Source organism: Ambystoma mexicanum, chromosome 13 (genome assembly GCF_040938575.1).
Source record: "Ambystoma mexicanum isolate Mex_15411 chromosome 13, UKY_AmexF1_1, whole genome shotgun sequence".
Lineage (NCBI taxonomy): Eukaryota > Metazoa > Chordata > Amphibia > Caudata > Ambystomatidae > Ambystoma > Ambystoma mexicanum.
The window spans coordinates 443,024,887-443,042,907 of NC_090938.1; the positions used below are offsets into that span (position 1 = coordinate 443,024,887).

An 18,021-nucleotide genomic window follows, 5' to 3' on the forward strand; every position below is an offset into this window, starting at 1 on the left:
CGTAGACACAAGGGAATATATCAACTGGCACAACAGTGACAGGAGATCTGCCATGGATTATATCTTCTTTGACAATTTTTTGATGGCCAGATATAGCAACTGCAAAATCACCAAAAATCACTGGAGTGACCACAGCCTACAAACTTGCTTGTTCAATTGGCCAATGGGAACAGGTCGAGAGAAGTATGATGAGTATTTTGGGCTCGACTGTGCCTCCAATAGAATTAAATGGAACCAGCACAAGATAGACAAGATTAATGAAGAAGTCAAAGGTGTAATTAAAGGCACCAATTATGATTGGAAACTTCTGACGTTCCCATACAAACATTTTGGTAACTTCTTGCATAATGCTATAGAGACCATACATGTTGAGAAACGGAATAAGGATAAGATTAAACAACCCAAGAATAAGAAAACCCACAAATATGATAAGGCAGTGGCGGAAAAAAGAAGGGCTGGGCTCAAGGTGAAAATGTGTTATCTCCCTTTCAGACCGGCTTCCGTTAAAATCATGGCACAAATTTGAACCGACATGTGATGAGCTGTCTTCGGGACTTAGTCAAAAAAGGAAAATACTTTGTAATACACCTAGTCACCTTGGACCTTTCCAATGCCTTTGATACTGATTATAGACCTCAACTTTGGGCCAAATTAAAGAAATGGGGCATTCCTGAGGGTCGGCTAAAGCTAATCATTAAACTACACAAGGTCACTAATGTTCAAGTTAGATTAAACATGGAGGGCATCTTATCTCAAAAGATTCCAACAAGCAATGGCTTGAGACAGGGGTGCATACTGGCCGCCTGTCTCTTTAACTTGTATGTTGCAGATGTGGGCTTTTTGCTGGGGAAAGCTTCTCTTGCCTCTCCCAAAATTGGAAATATTTCTATAAATTGGTTGGCCTATGCCGATGACTTTGTGTTATTGGATTGCACCCAAACAGGGCTACGCTGCCTTTTGGCAGCCTTCGAAGGCTTTTCAAGCGAAAATCCTCTCCAGATCAATTCCAAAAAAACACAGGTAATTTCGCTAATAAGGAGAGCACGAAAAACCAAGCTTAATTGCTCTTTGAATGGGGTTGTCGTAGAAAGGGTTAAGACAACCGTTTACCTTGGCTTTCCAATCACAAGCTCCTCAGACAGAAATGTCCTCTTGAATCATCTGAGACCGAAGGCAGAACACTACATTACACAGTTGAAAAGAATTAAGTATCGCTATTGTACATTTTCTATAATCCTTTTAATCAGATTTTTTTAGGGTAAAATTAGTCCAAAACTATTATATGTAATTGAATTATTGGAAGACTGGGTTTTGGACTTTCTCACCCTGATTGAGGGTTTGTTTTGGCATAATATTTTGGGGGTGCCTAACAAAGTCCCCATGAGTGCTATTAGACACAAACGTGGACTGACTCCATTGAAATCCAAAGGCCATTGGCATCTCTTGCTATTGTATTCCAAATTTCTGTGGCCCTACGATAATATTTTATATTTGGACCTTGCTGAGGTCATGAACTCTGGCCAGGTTTCTACGCTGGTGGAGTTCACTGATCGTTGTGAAACTCTACTGCACAGTCTAGAATTGGGAAAGGATGACTTGATAAGTAATCCAGAACGTGTCAAAAAAAGCTTTTTGAATATGATTGGTTTACAAATACAGAAAGCTTGCATGAATACATCCGCCTATCTCAACTTCACATGAACATAGAAGTAAGGGGACTCCGGTTCCCTACTTGGTGGCATTTCCTGGTGCTAAGATCCAGGATGACTACCTACGGTTCCATTGGAACCTTTTTCCGACTAAGGAGGTCCTGATTAGACAGAAAAGGTTGTCGATGACAGAGGCTGAATGTAGATTTTGAAAACATAATACCAAAACAGAAACCTTAAAGCATCTATTAACAGAATGTTCCACATTAAGAACTAGGAGGTACTGCCATTTCCAAAAAGATTTTGACTTGGTTGTCTGTGTAGATCAGGAATCATTCTGGGGAAAATGTATTGCGGGCACACAAGTGTCTATGGTGGTTTCAGTAGTCACATTTATTAATAGCCTGAAATTAAATGACCTTAACTAACCTGGACCAATACGACTAGGCCAGCATAAGCCCCTTTATGATGGGGACTCACAATTTGGCATCTTGATTATCTTATGAAAAATCTTTTATTCACAAATGTGCTGGCTTTATGGTTTGAGTACACTGTTTTTGTTTTTGTGGCATAATTAATTAAGGAATTAGCAAATTATTAAATGTACTTGTCTATTCTTTGTTCATCTTTTTTTGGGTGTGCCTTTTTTTTCCTGTACTCGATTTTTACTTGATTTTATCTTTTTTACTTTTTAAAAGAATGTCTTGTTAAAGTTGGCATTTTTTTTAACCAATAGACAATCAAAAAAAAGTTTATGGCCGAAGTCAAAGAGCTACTCCACATTACCACCTTGCGAACTTGCGTATACCATCCCTAAACCGGTGGCCTGGTGGAAAGATTCAATAAAGCCCTGAAGGTAATTTTAGGAAAGTTGGTAGACAGGGATGGGAAAGACTGGGACCGAATGATGCCATGGGTATTATTTGCAGTGAGGAAAACCCCCAGGCTTCAACAGGTTTCTCTCTTTTCGAGTTGCTCTATGGTAGAGAACCCAGAGATGTCCTGGACATGCTACGGGAAACCTGGGAAGAACGAGAGGAGGCCCTCATTCCCATCTCACAAACCGCCACCAGAATGCGAGAATATATGAAATTGGTTCGAGACTTAGTTTTAACGCATATGGAAAAGGCCCACAGCCAACACAAATCTGCTTATGATAAAAAGGTAAATTTAAGATCCTTCTCCATAGGACACAAAGTAATGGTTCTCTACCCACCTAAGAAAACAAACTTGTCTCCAAATGGCACAAGCCTTATGAGATAGTAGAATGAGTGGGAACCTGCCCTTGTAAAGTAGCCCAACCAGACAAAAAACAGAAGATCCATTTGTATTACATTGTCACCCATGCCAAAGTACTAGCCTGTCTGGTTCCCGAAGAGAAATATAACTTTGGATTAATACCTCCCAAGCTATCTATCCAACAACAAGAAGGTTTAAAAGACGTAGTGGTCTCATTTCCCGATGTATTCTCAGAAAAACCAGGAAGCGTAAAAGGCACATACCACTATATCAAAACACCTAAACGTAAAGTGGTTCATTTAAAACCGTATTGCCTCACTAAAGCCTGTGAACAGATAGTGATTGAGGAAGTCAACAAAATGTTGAAAGACAATATTGTTGAACATCTTCCAGCCCATGGTCCTCCCCTATCGTATTGGTCACTAAACCTGACCGTTCCTGGAGATTCTGCATAGATTTTTCGTCAAGTTAATGCCATCTCAGACTTCAATGCATATCCCATGGCTCGCATCGATGACCTAATTGATAAACTCGGAGCAGCCACCTTTCTATCTAACCTAGATTTTACCAAGGGTTACTGGCAAGGTTCTGCACACGGGCCAAATAAGGAAAAAAGTGTGTTTTCAATGCCTCTAGGACTATTTCAATTTAAAGTCCTGCCTTTCAGCTTACACGGCACGCCAGCCACTTTCCGATGCATCATGGATCAAATTTTACAACCCTACACTGATTTCTGTGGAGCTTACATTGATGATATTGTCATTTGTAGTAAAACAAACTCCTGGGAGGACCATCTCTTCCATCTTTATACCAACATGAAAGTCCTCAGAAAAGCTGGCCTTACTGAAAATCCAGCTAAATGCAGATTGGCCCAGTCAGCCGTAAAATACCTAGACTTCTTTGTAGGTAACGGGAAAATAAGATATTACCGTAGGTTTATCCCCAACTTTTTGGATAAAACAGCCCGGCTAACAGATAAACTTAAGAATGCCAAATCCCAGAAACTTCATTGGAATGACGAGAATGAGATATGCTACAACACCTTGAAACAAACTCTGTGCCAGAACCCGATCCTAAAGGTAGTAGACTTCTTTAAAGAATTTCTCTTACAAACGGATGCCTCCCTTACAGGGTTAGGAGCAGTCCTGTCCCAGGTTTGCGATGGATTGGAACACCCCATATTATTCACCAGCCGCAAACTGTTCCCACGTGAAAACAATTACTCTTTGTTGGAACTAGAGGCACTGGCCATCAATTGGGACATAATCCATCTTAGATACTACCTATTAGGATGAAAGTTCAAACTCATCACAGATCACTCACCCCTAGTTTGGATTAGCCAATGCAAAGACTCCAACCCTAGGGTCATGCAATGGTTTCTAGACCTACAACCCTATTGTTTCACTGCGGAACACCGAAGAGGATAAGACCAATGAAATGTAGATTTCCTTTCCCAGTTCCCCTGTGAAACAAATGTGGCTCCCCTTTCTCATAACACCTTTTCCCCATCCTACCCCATAGGATATTCAAACACTCTACCCCACCACCCTTTTCTGACACAAACACTTTCTCACACCGCGAAAGACGAAGGACAAACTCCAGAGCCGTTTAACTGATATGTTTCAACACAAGGGTCAGGCAAGGTCAGGCAATTGACCAGAATCAAACACACCCAACAGCTCTTTCCCTTCCCCACAGGGATAAAAGGTGGAGCACGAGAGCACAATACGAGCAAGGCAGATCGCACAACAAGACATCTATCCAGACACGGCAGTTCAAGAGGAGGAGAAAGGCGGCGAGACCCGAAAGGCTGACAAGGAGAGAAGCAACCTTGCCCTTTTCCAACCCAGGCCCACGAAACCTCTTCACAAGAAAAGGTAAGGCCGCGAACAGTAGCTCAAATGTGTTGCAACAGATGTCAACGGTACACGGAACGTGTCTACGCCAATAAGCAGGTCTGAGGGAGACGCATGCTATTGTGGTACCGACTCCCGATACGAAGAAAGCCAAGTGGTTCATCATAGCCAGTGAGTCGAGGGGAGAGCCGATAAAGAAACTGAACTGTGTTGGTTGATCAAAAGTAGCAAATGGCTGATTGCAGAAACCATAAAGAACTGTTAATGTGAAAGGGGGAAAGCCAGCTGTAGATGAGCCAGGCACCACGTGGGTGCTCACTCGAGAAACTCTCGGCGATTACCTGCTTGTTGAAACTACATTTACCAGAAGGCCTTGGAAAAGGCGAGAAGAGAGTCAAATTGGTCATACGGTGGTCTAGTAAAATCCTCTGTACAGTCGAAGTCTTTGACCGGCAGATGATCGTAAAGCTAAGGGAAGTGAATCCCACATCGTAAGAAATTGGAAAGGACAGTGTGTGAACCCAATGGAGGATAGCAACCATTCGAGAAGGGTCTGAACCCGGAAGAGGGGGATACAGGGATGAAAAGGCATCCCCCAATGTACCATTGCAAAGGAACTTTTTGTTGTTATTTTGAACACATCAGATCCTCAAAGGCAAGAGACTTTTTACAAAGACACAGACTTGGCCAATCGACGGTCCTGATAATTGAGAACAGAACTGTTGTCTTGTGCTGGGAAAGCTCAAGCGTGTGCTGTGCTCCAGAGTCCCACCTTTTCCCTTGCTCAAAACGTGGCGAAGGGAGACCACGCTTACTGCATCCTGGCTTATTATTTGTGAACACTTATTTTCTTTCTTGTGAGCCCTATCTCACACTCTTCTGTATTTAGCGTAAGGATTAGCAATAGGTTTTTCTTAGTATATACCCTTTAATTTGACAAGATGCCACTAGGACTGCCTTATTTTAATTTGATGGTTGTAGCTTGCTCCCATCTTAGATTTGGGTGTAGATTTGGCTTTTTTCCACCCTACCTATACAGTTTACTAAACACCCTTGAATTGTGATCACTTGTGTCTGTCTATTTTTAATACCATGCCTTGCTTACACCACACAAAATCAGGATATTGGACTTACTATGAACCAAATGGACTTTTGGACCCGGACATACTACTACTGGCACGTGGGGGGAGGGGACCTTGGGGGGGGATATTGTTTTTCCCTGTAAGTTGATGATGTTTAACATCAATAAACACACTGTAAAAAAAGCCCTTTTCACCTTTTGTATTTAAAATCCCATGTGAATGTCTATTTGTCCCCATAGATCTTGTGTGGTGTGGCTTCTTTCATTTCTTGCCCTTACAGAACCTTATAAAAGTTGCCTATTTGAGTCACCTCCTAAAAAGAAAAGAACACAAAAACGATTTCCTGGTCCTGTTGTCTATTACAAAAAAACAGTCTCCTTTTGTATTCCTGTATTTTGGTTTGTCAATGTAGTAGTAACGGGGTCAGATCCCCAGAACTAAATCTTAGATCAGCGGGCAAAGAAAATCACACGCGTTGCCGAAACATGTTATCATTCATGGGCTCTACCTCATCATTTAATGTGTGACAATATAACACAATTAAATGACTGTTATACTGGTGGCGCTGAGTCCCGGATTTTTTCTTTTTCTACGTCATATGTATAACCTTCAGCACATGATATAACCTCACTTAATAGCCTGTTATAACTATCCCTGTTAGGTTGAAGCCTAAAAACCCCTAAACAAATAACAAAGGCATAAAATAAAGTCAGCCTCTGAAAAACCTGCTAAATATGTGCCAGAAGACCACCAATTAATGTGGTTCTTGGTGCTTTTATCATATGAATAACGCCAGTTGTGCCACATAGTTATTCGATTTCCTGCTACTTAAACCAGCCAGTCTCTTCATGCCTACCTAAATGCCCACTTCACTCACAAGGAGCTGACCTTTCTAAAAATAAACCGCGACCTACTGTAGGCGAATGGTGACCTTGCAACTCTTAACACGAAAGCCACAATCAACAAATGTCATAATGGCTAGAGTTTTTTCTTATCTGATTTGTAATTGTATATGTTGTTCTTGAGTTTAAGGGAGTCTGTCGGTATCAAGAAAACTAGGATTATGTACATTGGACATTTTCAGAAAAGCTGTGGTTTCAATGAATATTGGGAAACCAAGACCAGCAAGTAAGCAATCGTGAAAGAATCACAATTGGGAAGGACTCTTCCAGCATGGCCAGATGCGCTGGGCTTGTTATGTGATTATGCCCTGGAATAAGTGGGAGGGTAACACCCCCTTACTGCAGTGGGATTAAAGTGCATCATTAGGAGAAGTGTAAAATACTAAAAATGTATTAACTGATAGAAAAGTGAAATCTATATTTTAAATATAGCCATATTGTTGTATAGTCACGGGGATTGAGGGTGCAGGGGATTCTTACTGTAAAAATTAATACTATGTTTACAAATCTCTCTTCTTTTCCTAGATCATTTGGAGCAGGAGAAGGGTAAATATATTATGTTCATGTATCCCTTATATGTGTGAAAATGCCAATTTATTGTAGATTGTGAAAGGTTTTTGAGAGAGTTTAACATTTTTTGGATTATTGCTTATTTCATAACTCAAAGAGGGGGTGAGCAAATTATAGACGCTTAGAAATATGTAGGCTCAAAGTGGTGTCCAAGATCTTTGTGTACAATTCCCTCTGACACACACATTAAGTCAGATTCATCAAGAGTTTGTTTCACATGCATGTTCCAAGTGTTCATCCATGTGAACCAGGCTCCTGCATTCCGCTGGTGCCATGATTCATAAAAGGGAATATGCCATTGTGTCACCCTTCGCACTGACAGGTCCTGTGCTGTGGGAGTGGCTATTGCATCACTAAGTGCATCTGCCGTTTATGAAACTATGCACTTGGACGATGTACTTGTCCTAGAGGCTCCGTTTCCTGCACCTGGGCTTCCTTATCAAAAGCCAGTCAGAGGGAAATATATCATGTGGATACTGCTTTTCAACCCTTTGCCTGCTCTGACAAACCCCTGATGGAAATTATATTTTTTTAATTTAAATTTTTTTGCATTTATATAGCGCAACGAACACTCTGGTATCTGAGCACTGCCTATTTCCCAAGGTGTGTGGTGCTCATTTATTGACCTTGGAATGATGAAAGACTGAGTTTGGCCCTGCCGGGATTCAAACCTGCATCGGCAGGCTCTGCACTGATGTCAAAGCAAGCGTTCTACTTGCTGTGCTATCTTACCGGCTAATGCACAGCACAGACGAGGTGCTCTTCCCCCGTACTTTCTAATACTTTGTGGGCAAGCCTCAACAATTGTACAAAGAATTGGGTGTACTTGGATGGTAAGACACAGACTTTTGTTAAATGTGTGTTGACAGGGTCAGGGATATAAGCCTGTCATGTGACCTCAAGGACCCCTCTCAAACTAGTGTAGGCATCCTTTCGGGGCATGGCCCGAGTAAGATTTACCCCTAAGGTGGAGTGAGGCAGCGCAGAGCGACCATTGTATCTGGCTCCCAGGTATATTTGGTTTCACACATGGCTATTGGTACCTCTTTCCCTAACCCGGTGTCTATCAGACTCTGGTCAGGTGGGGTCTCTTTGTAATTTGTCAGGTGACTTTCTGGAGGCATGGCAAACAGAATGGGCTGGTATCTCAACACGAGGGACATCAGCTACTAGCATGCACCGGACCTCTCATATTCCTGGAGTGGATAATGGATCCGAAAAGCAGCCCAGTCCAGAGAAAAACTACAAGTACCACAATTTATCTGGGTATAGCGGACACAGCATGACCTGGCCTGGAACAGGAAAGAGGTGGTTGCTCTGGTACAAATTAACTATCCATCCCAACATCTACCCCAGAACCCCTAATCTGACTGAGCACTGGAGCAGCAGGAGAAATCGAACCAGCAAGGGACTAAACAGTATCAAGGGACACCAGTGAACACTCCCTCTTTATGGACAATATGTTTTACCAAGTACAGGAGGGAACAAGAGGGCAAAGAATAAAAGGGACTGAATGGCAGGATGGACATAAATGGAGTCTGAAGAGGAGGTGTGGCTAAAGTCCCTTATGAAGACTTCCAAAGAAAATTCCAAACCACAAGGGCTTGAGCTGGGTGGAGCTGGAACTAGTCCAGAAAGAGAGAAGAAATTGGTCCAGGTAAGTAGCTGACTCGAATATTCAAAGGAGGTGCGAGGAAGCTTCGGGCTAGGAAGGAATCGGCTATACAAAAACAGTCAGTCTGCTGGGAAAGGCGTTTGAGTGAGAGTGGACGAGGTGAAGGAGGACCTGTAGATCAGAGAGGAGCATGCAGCAGGTGAAGGAGGACCTGTAGATCAGAGAGGAGCATGCAGCAGGTGGAGGAGGACCTGTAGATCAGAGAGGAGCATGCAGCAGGTGGAGGAGGACCTGTAGATCAGAGAGGAGCATGCAGCAGGTGGAGGAGGACCTGTAGATCAGAGAGGAGCATGCGGCAGGTGGAGGAGGACCTGTAGATCAGAGAGGAGCATGCAGCAGGTGGAGGAGGACTTGGAGAACGTTTTGACTTGTCTGGAGAGAGTAAACGTGTGGTGTTTGACTTGAGAGAGTGGTGGGTGCAATTGTTGTATGCTTGGAGGTGAGTGAATGTGATAAAAAGAATGGTGTGAGAGATTTAGGAGTTAGTTGAGCTTGAGGGGTGAGAGGCAGATTTACGAGGGAGTGGAGATAAGCTGGTGGAAGAAAGTGGAAACAGCAGAAATGAGAGGAGTGGTAAGGCTGCATGAGGAAGGAGACTAGAGAGGCAGAGTGAAAGGTAGAGTGAGAGTCAGAGATGGACTAGAGGTGTGTCAGGAGAGAGCGTGGTTAGGGAGTTCGAGTGTCACAAGGGGAAGGGTTTGATAGGGCAATCAGACCACCCCAGTTTAGGTCACCTAGGGCGTGTCTGAAGCAGTTCGGGAGCAAAAGTCATTCAGACACGAATCTTACCCACAAGTGGTATGTAAATATAATTTTATTTATCTCTTTTTAGCATATTAACTCTAGCACTTATGAGTTGCCAGTAAGACAGACCCATTGGTTTGTGTTCTTGTCTTTTCCCGCTATAGAACAACTGCCAACATTACTGCGGGCGGTTGCGCCCTGGGGTTCCTCGTGCTCTGGGCTGTGTCCCCGCTGTCTGTGCAAGACCAGAATCCCAGCCCCACTGGTTTTTCTTGGTCTAGTCCAAGGGCAGAATCAGGGTAAGGTCTATGTTCCCACCAGGGGTTTTTAACCATTGTTTCAAGCAAACAATTTTCTTTGGACTTAGACTTATGCCACAAAAGACGAAAACATTCCTTAAATTCAAAACCTGTTTTGTGATACTCCTTCTCTTTTTGTCTGCCTTCATACAGGGTCAAGTTTGACTTTCCCCTTTTTTTCTTCATTTTTTTCGCCCTGAGGAAGGCTCTACTACAATTGTACATGCCCAGCAGGGGGCAGATCCGAAACGTGATATGGATGTTTGAACTTTCTTCATTGACTGGAATACTCTATTTTGAAACTCAACTTGGGAGTCCGATTTCAAATTAGTGTTGTAACATTGTTCGTGCACGAACTTTCTCGTGCTTTCTTCTAGGAGTTAAACTCCCCATCAAAGAACCAACACGTCGGCAGACCTGCATCTTTTTATTTACCAAAACAGTGACACCTGTATATTGAAATATGGGCCGCCTAAAATTTTCCCTCTAGCTGAGGGTATTTGGCCTGAGGCTAGTTTGGCCTTTGTGTGTTTGTTCTGTCTTTTTGAGGCAGACCTGCGTTCATTTTATTTAGTAAAGCAGTAGCACCTGTATATTGAAATTTGGGCTGCTGACCTGTTTGCTTTGTTATTACATATCAGCAGCACTTGTATATTGAAATTCGGGCCGCTGACCTGTTTGCTTTGTTATTATACATGTTTTTGTATTTTCCACAAGCACTGATTTATCTATTGTTTGCATTTATCTACTAGCAAAAAACGTGCACCAATTTGTTTTTCTGTTAAATTTTCTTCTAATTTGCAGTTTCTCCTTCAATTGTTTAACTTTTATTCCAAACTGCATCTCCAATTTTTTGTATTTATTAACCTTATCCTTTATATAAAAAAAACACAAAATAAATTACTCTGTGAAAATAAGGAATGTTTTCTGAGTACAAATACTGTGGCTAAATAACATTTGTGATCTCCTTGCTTTAGGTCACACCACTAACGTTGGTTAAACAAACTTTTGTAAAAAACTTCAACACAAGGCTATGGACTTTATGCCCCACCTTGGTTAGGGTCCGCTTAGACAGCAGGGGTACCTGTCGGTAGTGAACTTGTCTTGTGTCAATAACTTGGGGGGTAGCATGCCTGGGATTTAGAGGTTGTAGACCCATTTCAGCCCAATTTGAAGTAGAGGGAAACTGTATAAGGACCGCCTCTAGACTGGGAGCCCCAATTGCCTTTTCTTGTATGGATGGAAAGGTTGTTAGTGTCATCACGTGACTTATTGAGAATCTTGTCACAGTATACCATTCTCTCCTAATGTCTTTTTCAGTTAGCCACGTTTGATTTATTTGTCTTTTAGCATTTTCTAATATATGCCATTGTCAATCGAATCTTCATTCAGTTTTATGCAAATAGATCAAGATTGCTGAAGAAAGAGGGTGTGGCTTGCTGTAAGGGTGCGGATGTAGGGTGGATGAGCTCTGTCCATATGACCCACTAAATCCTGGCAATATCTTCCCACGGAGAGTTCTGCTGAAGAAGCAGAGAAGCAGTGTTGGTGGTGGACCCCTGAAAGGACCATGCACTCGCTGCAAAACATGGGGGTCGCCTGTATGAGCAGAACAGTGCTGGCCCGCTGAGGGTGCGGCGTGACCGCCATTTTCGATACTTTCCGATCATGGTTGAGAACACTGATGTGTGCTGCCAACTGCAGGCTAAACTGAGGCAGTGACGTAAGATCCCTTGACAGACGCTGGCTGAGCAGACTGGCTACACCGGGGCATCGGAGGGACCATGCGAACTACATGCCTGAACCGGTGGCCACCCTGCGAGACCGGCCCAGGAGTGTTTGCTCGAGGTGGGCAAACACAGATCCTCAGCACCTGAGTGGGGTACACCATGACACCCAGCCATCAATCACTTGGGAGGTTATTTGGGACAACGTCTTGTACCTGGTGTGATCCGTGGCTCATGGAGCACACACTATTACTTGGGGGGGCTGAGAGGGCATTGTCGTGCTCCCCAAGTGGGTTGAGTCCCACAGCAAGACCCAGCTGCTGATATTGGGAGTGATCGGGCTGCCTTTTGGCCCACTGACGCACTATTTGCTTGATCCCAGCGACCCTAACAGAAAGACCGGACCATGGGCGTACATCACAACATCGGCACCATTGAGACTCCCCAAGGATCACCACTGAGGCTTCTGCCTGTTCGATCGTGTGCTCTACACCCTTTAAAAGATGTGTCCTGGAGACCACCAGAGGACATGGGGAAATATCACCGCTCAAACGTCGGCTCCCACACCCTCCAGCACAAAGGAGACGAGATAGAGAAAAAAGTGGCAGAAGGGGAGACGAGCCCCCAAACAAAGCGAGGAAGGCCAACTCGGAGCTTGAGCAGAGATTGACTTATCGGCCCTGACAGCCAGTAAGGGCGGCGGCGGCGGGGCCTCACCGCAACTTCAGATGTTCAGCAGCCCCCGGAAGAAGTCGGAGCACCTGCAAGGGATGGTGTGTGCCTCCGGAGACCCTTGTCAACTTGAGGGACAAACAGACAGGAGGGCCTGTGGTGAGGCCCAGCTGCACCAAAGCTGGAGCCCATTGGCACCGCGATTGAGGAGGAGAACACAGCGATGGAGTGTGGCCCGGGCCTCTCGAGAGGTGCAGGAAGGCGAGGCAGAATAGTATAGCACGGGACACCGCAGCTGGACTACTCCAGACCCGGTGCGGAACAGTGAGATTGCAGCGGGGGAGAGTGGCCCAGGGCAAGCAACAGGAGAGAGACAGCAGGGGTGGTCGTAAGGACACTTTAGGTGCCAGAACTAGCCCCCCCACAGAAAGGAGGTTGCAGGAGTGACGCCTGGGGCCCATGGGAGAACCAAATTACCTGGGGAGACCGGAAGGGTGTCCTGATTCCAGATGATAGCACGCCTGGCACCACAGAAGAGAGACCCTGAGTAAAGTGGAGGTTGCAGGATTGAAAGGCAAAAGCGCGCTCTACTAACGGGAAGTGAATGGAGAGGCACCCTGAGGCATACAGTTGTAGCAGCAAGGAAGCCAAGTGGTAGGGACTACACTGCACCTTGTCCCTGGTACCGGTGCCGGACCTACTGACACCCCACCTACGCCGGAGGAGAAGTGCAGAGAATACAAATCCGGGTGCCACAACGGCAGACACTCCAGGGATTGGGTAATACATGTGACAAGGAGGTAGCCTCAAGACCGGATAACAAAAAGTTGTAAGCAGAAGGCGGAAAACGCTGTGGAGTCAGAGGACTGAGGCAATTGGGGGAGGGGAAGAAAAAGAGGAACAAAGAAAAAAAGAGGTGACCCTCACTGATTGAAACAGAGGATGAATCCAATGGAGATGCAGTCATGAAAGCGGGGGGGGGGATCAAGGAAGACACCTGAGGGAAGGGTGCTAACGGAGGTGGACACGTCCCTTTTTTCCACACACGAGGACTCTGGGCACATTCTAGCAGAAATCGAGGCCCTCGTGGGATCTATGGGCCTCACTGGTGGACCTAACGAGCAGAGTGGTCTCCGTCAAAAGCAAGCGACCTACCTACCTACCTACCCACTCCCCGAGATGTCTTCCATACCATCAGGATCCACAAGGCCATAGCCATTCCAAGATGGTGGCCCCCATTTTCCGAGCCGAACATGCAGTCGCCTCTTATCAATCTGCTCAGCCTTAGGCTGCTACTACCAACAACTGCACCTATCGGTGACCGGAGGCGTGAGCCGGCCCACCCGCAGGAAGGCTAGTGCCTGTCCTAGCCTGTCACAGCCATGCACGCCATCTGCCATGTGCCGGAAATGCTATTCAGCTCGCCCTCGACCGGCTCTCAAGGTAAACACACCCATGCTTGACTCTCAAAGACTCGCATAAGTTGCCAAACACATTAGCCCACGTGTGATTCGTTTTATCTTGCACACTCGCCAAATCTGAATGCACTACCCCATGCCAGAAATATTTCTGCATATACGATCCGCTTGTTTATCCCTCTGCCTAATTGATATTGCCCTACTGAGTCGTGGCGTAATCTCAATGAACTTTCGAAATACTTATGATTGTACCCAAATCTACCTATGATTTTGTAAATCCACCGTCTGTCTGCGCATACATCCTGCTCAGTAAATACCTGTACCAGCATTGTATTACCTCTGTATACTGTTACGTTACTGTTGATATAATGACTTACCCATCTGCATACTAGCCTACTGTACTCCTAGTCACGGATAGCTAGATAGCTCTCTTTGTGCTCCTTGGTCATTAGTGGCCTCGGCTTCCTGTGCGAAATCGAACTTAGCTGGCAGCATGTTTAACGTCATCACTGCCTTTATATAACTTAGTTGTACTAATTCTAATTGATTTGCATACCAGCCTTTTGCATTCCTAGTTGTACCAAAACTAGGCATACCCAGTTTGCACTTGCATTTTAGCCATATTTTTGAATTTCGAATCTAGGTATTCCCTGCCTGCATATGCGCTTAGGGTCCTAATAACCACTTTGATTGAGCTGTGCCTTATGGTCGCTAACAGACCACTTTGATTGTGCTGTGCCTTATGGTCGCTAACAGACCACACTGATTGTGTTGTGCCCTATGGTCATTAAGAGACCATGCATTTTAGCTCTTATTGTGATTCCTGAATATCATGCTCCACATCACTTGGTGAACCCCTGGTTACAAATAGCCACCCGCAATCTACATTGCGTCATCCTAACCAGACATCCTAACGAAGTAAGGGAAGTAAAGAGTATCAGTCAACTATACTAACTACCATGTGCAGAAACCTAACCTCCCTGACCCTCCTAACTACAATCATGGCCTTCGCTACCTACAGCTCTAGCCCCCCCACAGACAGAAACTTAAGACTAAGGGCAAGACTACCCTGTATATACGAACCCAAAAGAAACAGCACAAACCATACTGTTAGATCCCCAACTATACTGACACACTTGGATAAGCAAATTCAAGCCACAACACCCTTAACTCCGACCCTAAATCCCACTCACTTTCACAAAAAGAAACACCCGAGTCAAAACAAGCACACAGATAAATCCGCAAGCCATCCTATTCCTAATACCACCATATCACTTAATGGATCCCTTATCAATGCCAGATCCATGGTAGCCCATGCAACTGAAATTGCTGACATACTAAACAACAGTAGCATTGACCTCCTTGCCGTAACAGAAACCTGGTTTCACGAGGTAGCAGGACCCTCCTTGATGTTAGCCATACCTGACAATTACCAGATCCATAGAGTAGACAGACCTAATGCTAAAGGCGGTGGCCTAGCCATCATCGCTAAAACCACTCTACCTATCAGACTTACCACCTCACCCTCCTGTGCTTCCTGCGAAGTACTCTCAGCAAAATTGCAACTTTCCAATAACCGCACGCTAACCATTCACTTGATCTATAGGCCCCCAGGTCCCTTGGGAACCTTCGAAGATGACCTTACCACCCTCATAGCGAACAATACCCAAAATCACTCGCAAACGCTGTTGCTGGGCGACTTTAACATCGGCTTTAATGAGCCAGACAACAAAAATGCCCTCTCTATAACAGCTATCCTAAATGACCACGGCCTTAACCAAAAAGTCCTCTACCCCCACACATGCTAAAGGCAGAACCCTTGACTGGGTTTCTGAACTTAACTGCAACATAGTCATTACTGACATCACCCCTCAACCATGGACCGACCACTATCTAATAAATTTCACTGCCAAGCTTGACCTCCTCAGCCCTAAAATTATCAAAATGATGCCACCACTCCCCACCAGAAGTAAAAAAAGACATTACTACAGAAAAACTCATCCCCCTCCTCCTGCCTAGTATCAATGGCCCGAAGGACAATACTGACCCAGACACCCTAGTAGACACCTTTAATAAAGCTATGTCTCATGCACTAGATACTATTGCACCTCCAAAACTACGCAAAGCTAAACAAGAAGCCCACCTTAATGCTTGGTTCAGCCCCCAGCTTAAGGACCTCAGAAAGCAGAAACGAAAACTCCAAACTATCTGGCGTAATTCGCCTACCGACGACAACAAAGCTAATTTAACCCAATTCACTAAATACTACAAGTCTGAAATTATCAATACAAAAAAAAATCAATGACAGAATTACCAACGCCAAATCTAATACCAAGGAACTTTTTGCCATCCTCCGGGAAATGGAATCTCCCATCCAACCAACTGACGCGGTCCCCAAGGACAAGATATGGTGCACTAATATACAGAATGCCCTATCGAATAAAATATCCACCCTCCAACTTAAAATAACAAAAAAAAGGACGCCCTCTCTCCTACTGATCACCAAGCACCTCCAGTGACTGAACCTAATACTATCCCCCCTTTTAGCTTCAAACCCATCTCCATCATCGACACGGAAAAGGTTATCCTCTCACTGAAGCCTTCCAACTGCAAGGGCGACAGTTGCCCAGCTCAAATAATAAAGGACGCAGCCAAAGATTTAGCCCCATTCATCTCGAAGCTCATTAACTCCCCCTTCAAATCCAATACAGTGCCAGCCAACCTAAAAGAATCCTGGGTCCTCCCCCTTCTTAAAAAACAAACCCTCGATCCTTCCATCCCGACCAACTATAGGCCTATCACCACTGTACCTTTCCTACTAAAAATTATCGATAGAGTAGCCTATCTCCAAATTCAAGATTACTTAGAAGCTAACCATCTACTAGGCTCGCGCCAAACGGGCTTCCGCCCTCTCCATGGCACTGAAACAGCCTTGATAGATCTTAAAACTAAAATGGAGGAATTCAAGGATAGTGTGAAAATAGCGTTGCTACTCCTACTGGACTTGTCAGCAGCTTTTGATCTGGTGGATCATGCAGTCTTATGCAACCACCTCAAGCTTGCTGCCAATTTCACAGGAGAAGCTATAGCATGGGTCCAATCCTTTCTAGCCAACCGGACCATGAGAGTGTTCTCCACTTCCACTTGTGCCGATCCCATCCAAATTACATGTGGAGTCCCACAGGGCTCATGTGTCTCACCCACCATGTACAACATTTTCACCAAGCCATTGTTCGACAAGTTGGACAGACTGGGCGTCACCTACACAAATTACGCAGATGACACCCAGATCCTCATACCCCTTTCGGGCAACTATGGAGTGGACCTGGCTTTGGTGAATAAAATTTACATCCTCATTCAGGCATGGATGGCCACCCATGGCCTCTTCCTGAACGACGATAAAACTGAAATCCTGCTCTCGGATCAGACCATAACCTATCCAAACTCACCCCGGACTATGCCTCATTTAACATCGACAATAATACTATTAAGGTTATGCTCTCACCCTCAAAAAGCAAGTGAACTCCCTCGCCTCCACAACCACTTACACGTGTAAACTCATCCGGGCTGCCCGACCCTTCCTCTCCAGTGCCAGCTGCCTCACTTTGGCCAATGCCCTTGTCATGTCCAGACTGGACTATTGCAACGCCCTATACTAAGGTGCAAATAAGTCAGTCATTGACAAACTCCAGAGATTACAAAATAACGCTCTTAGAGCAGCTTTGAACAACCCACGCAGAGAGCATATGTCCAAACACCGGACCGAGGCTCACTGGCTAAAGATAAAAGACAGAATCCTCCTTAAAACCATTTCTCTCACATCCAAATGCCTCAACAATCAAGCACCCCCCTATTTAGCTGAAAGAATTAACTGGAGACCCTCTAACCGATTGACGAGATCTGCCAACACCTTCTTACTTGAAGTCCCTAGATTCAAATTTACCACGGCGGGTGGATCTAGCTTCCCAGTTAGAGCTGCACAATCATGGAACATACTCCCACCTAACCTTAGACGCCATCTACCCTACACTAGATTCAGATCTAACGCTCTCAAATGGCTGCACAACAACGATATGTAACGATATTCACCCTTATCTTGCTGATCACGTTATACATTGTTAAGACAATATTCTTCTGCGCTTACCCATCTTGAATCTTGATCCTATATGTACTGTTTCACCTGTATCA

General features: G+C 44.7%; 1 protein-coding gene across 3 annotated transcripts in view; it reads left to right on the forward strand.

Moving 5' to 3' along the window:
* LOC138521321 (butyrophilin subfamily 2 member A1-like) overlaps window positions 1-18,021 on the forward strand; it is a 773,333-nt gene that overhangs the window by 358,982 nt on the left and 396,330 nt on the right. For all 3 annotated transcript variants that reach the window (XM_069634063.1, XM_069634064.1, XM_069634065.1), the window contains one exon: window positions 7,254-7,274. In XM_069634063.1, coding sequence (XP_069490164.1) covers window positions 7,254-7,274 — 21 coding nt within the window. The remainder of the gene's footprint in view (window positions 1-7,253; window positions 7,275-18,021) is intronic.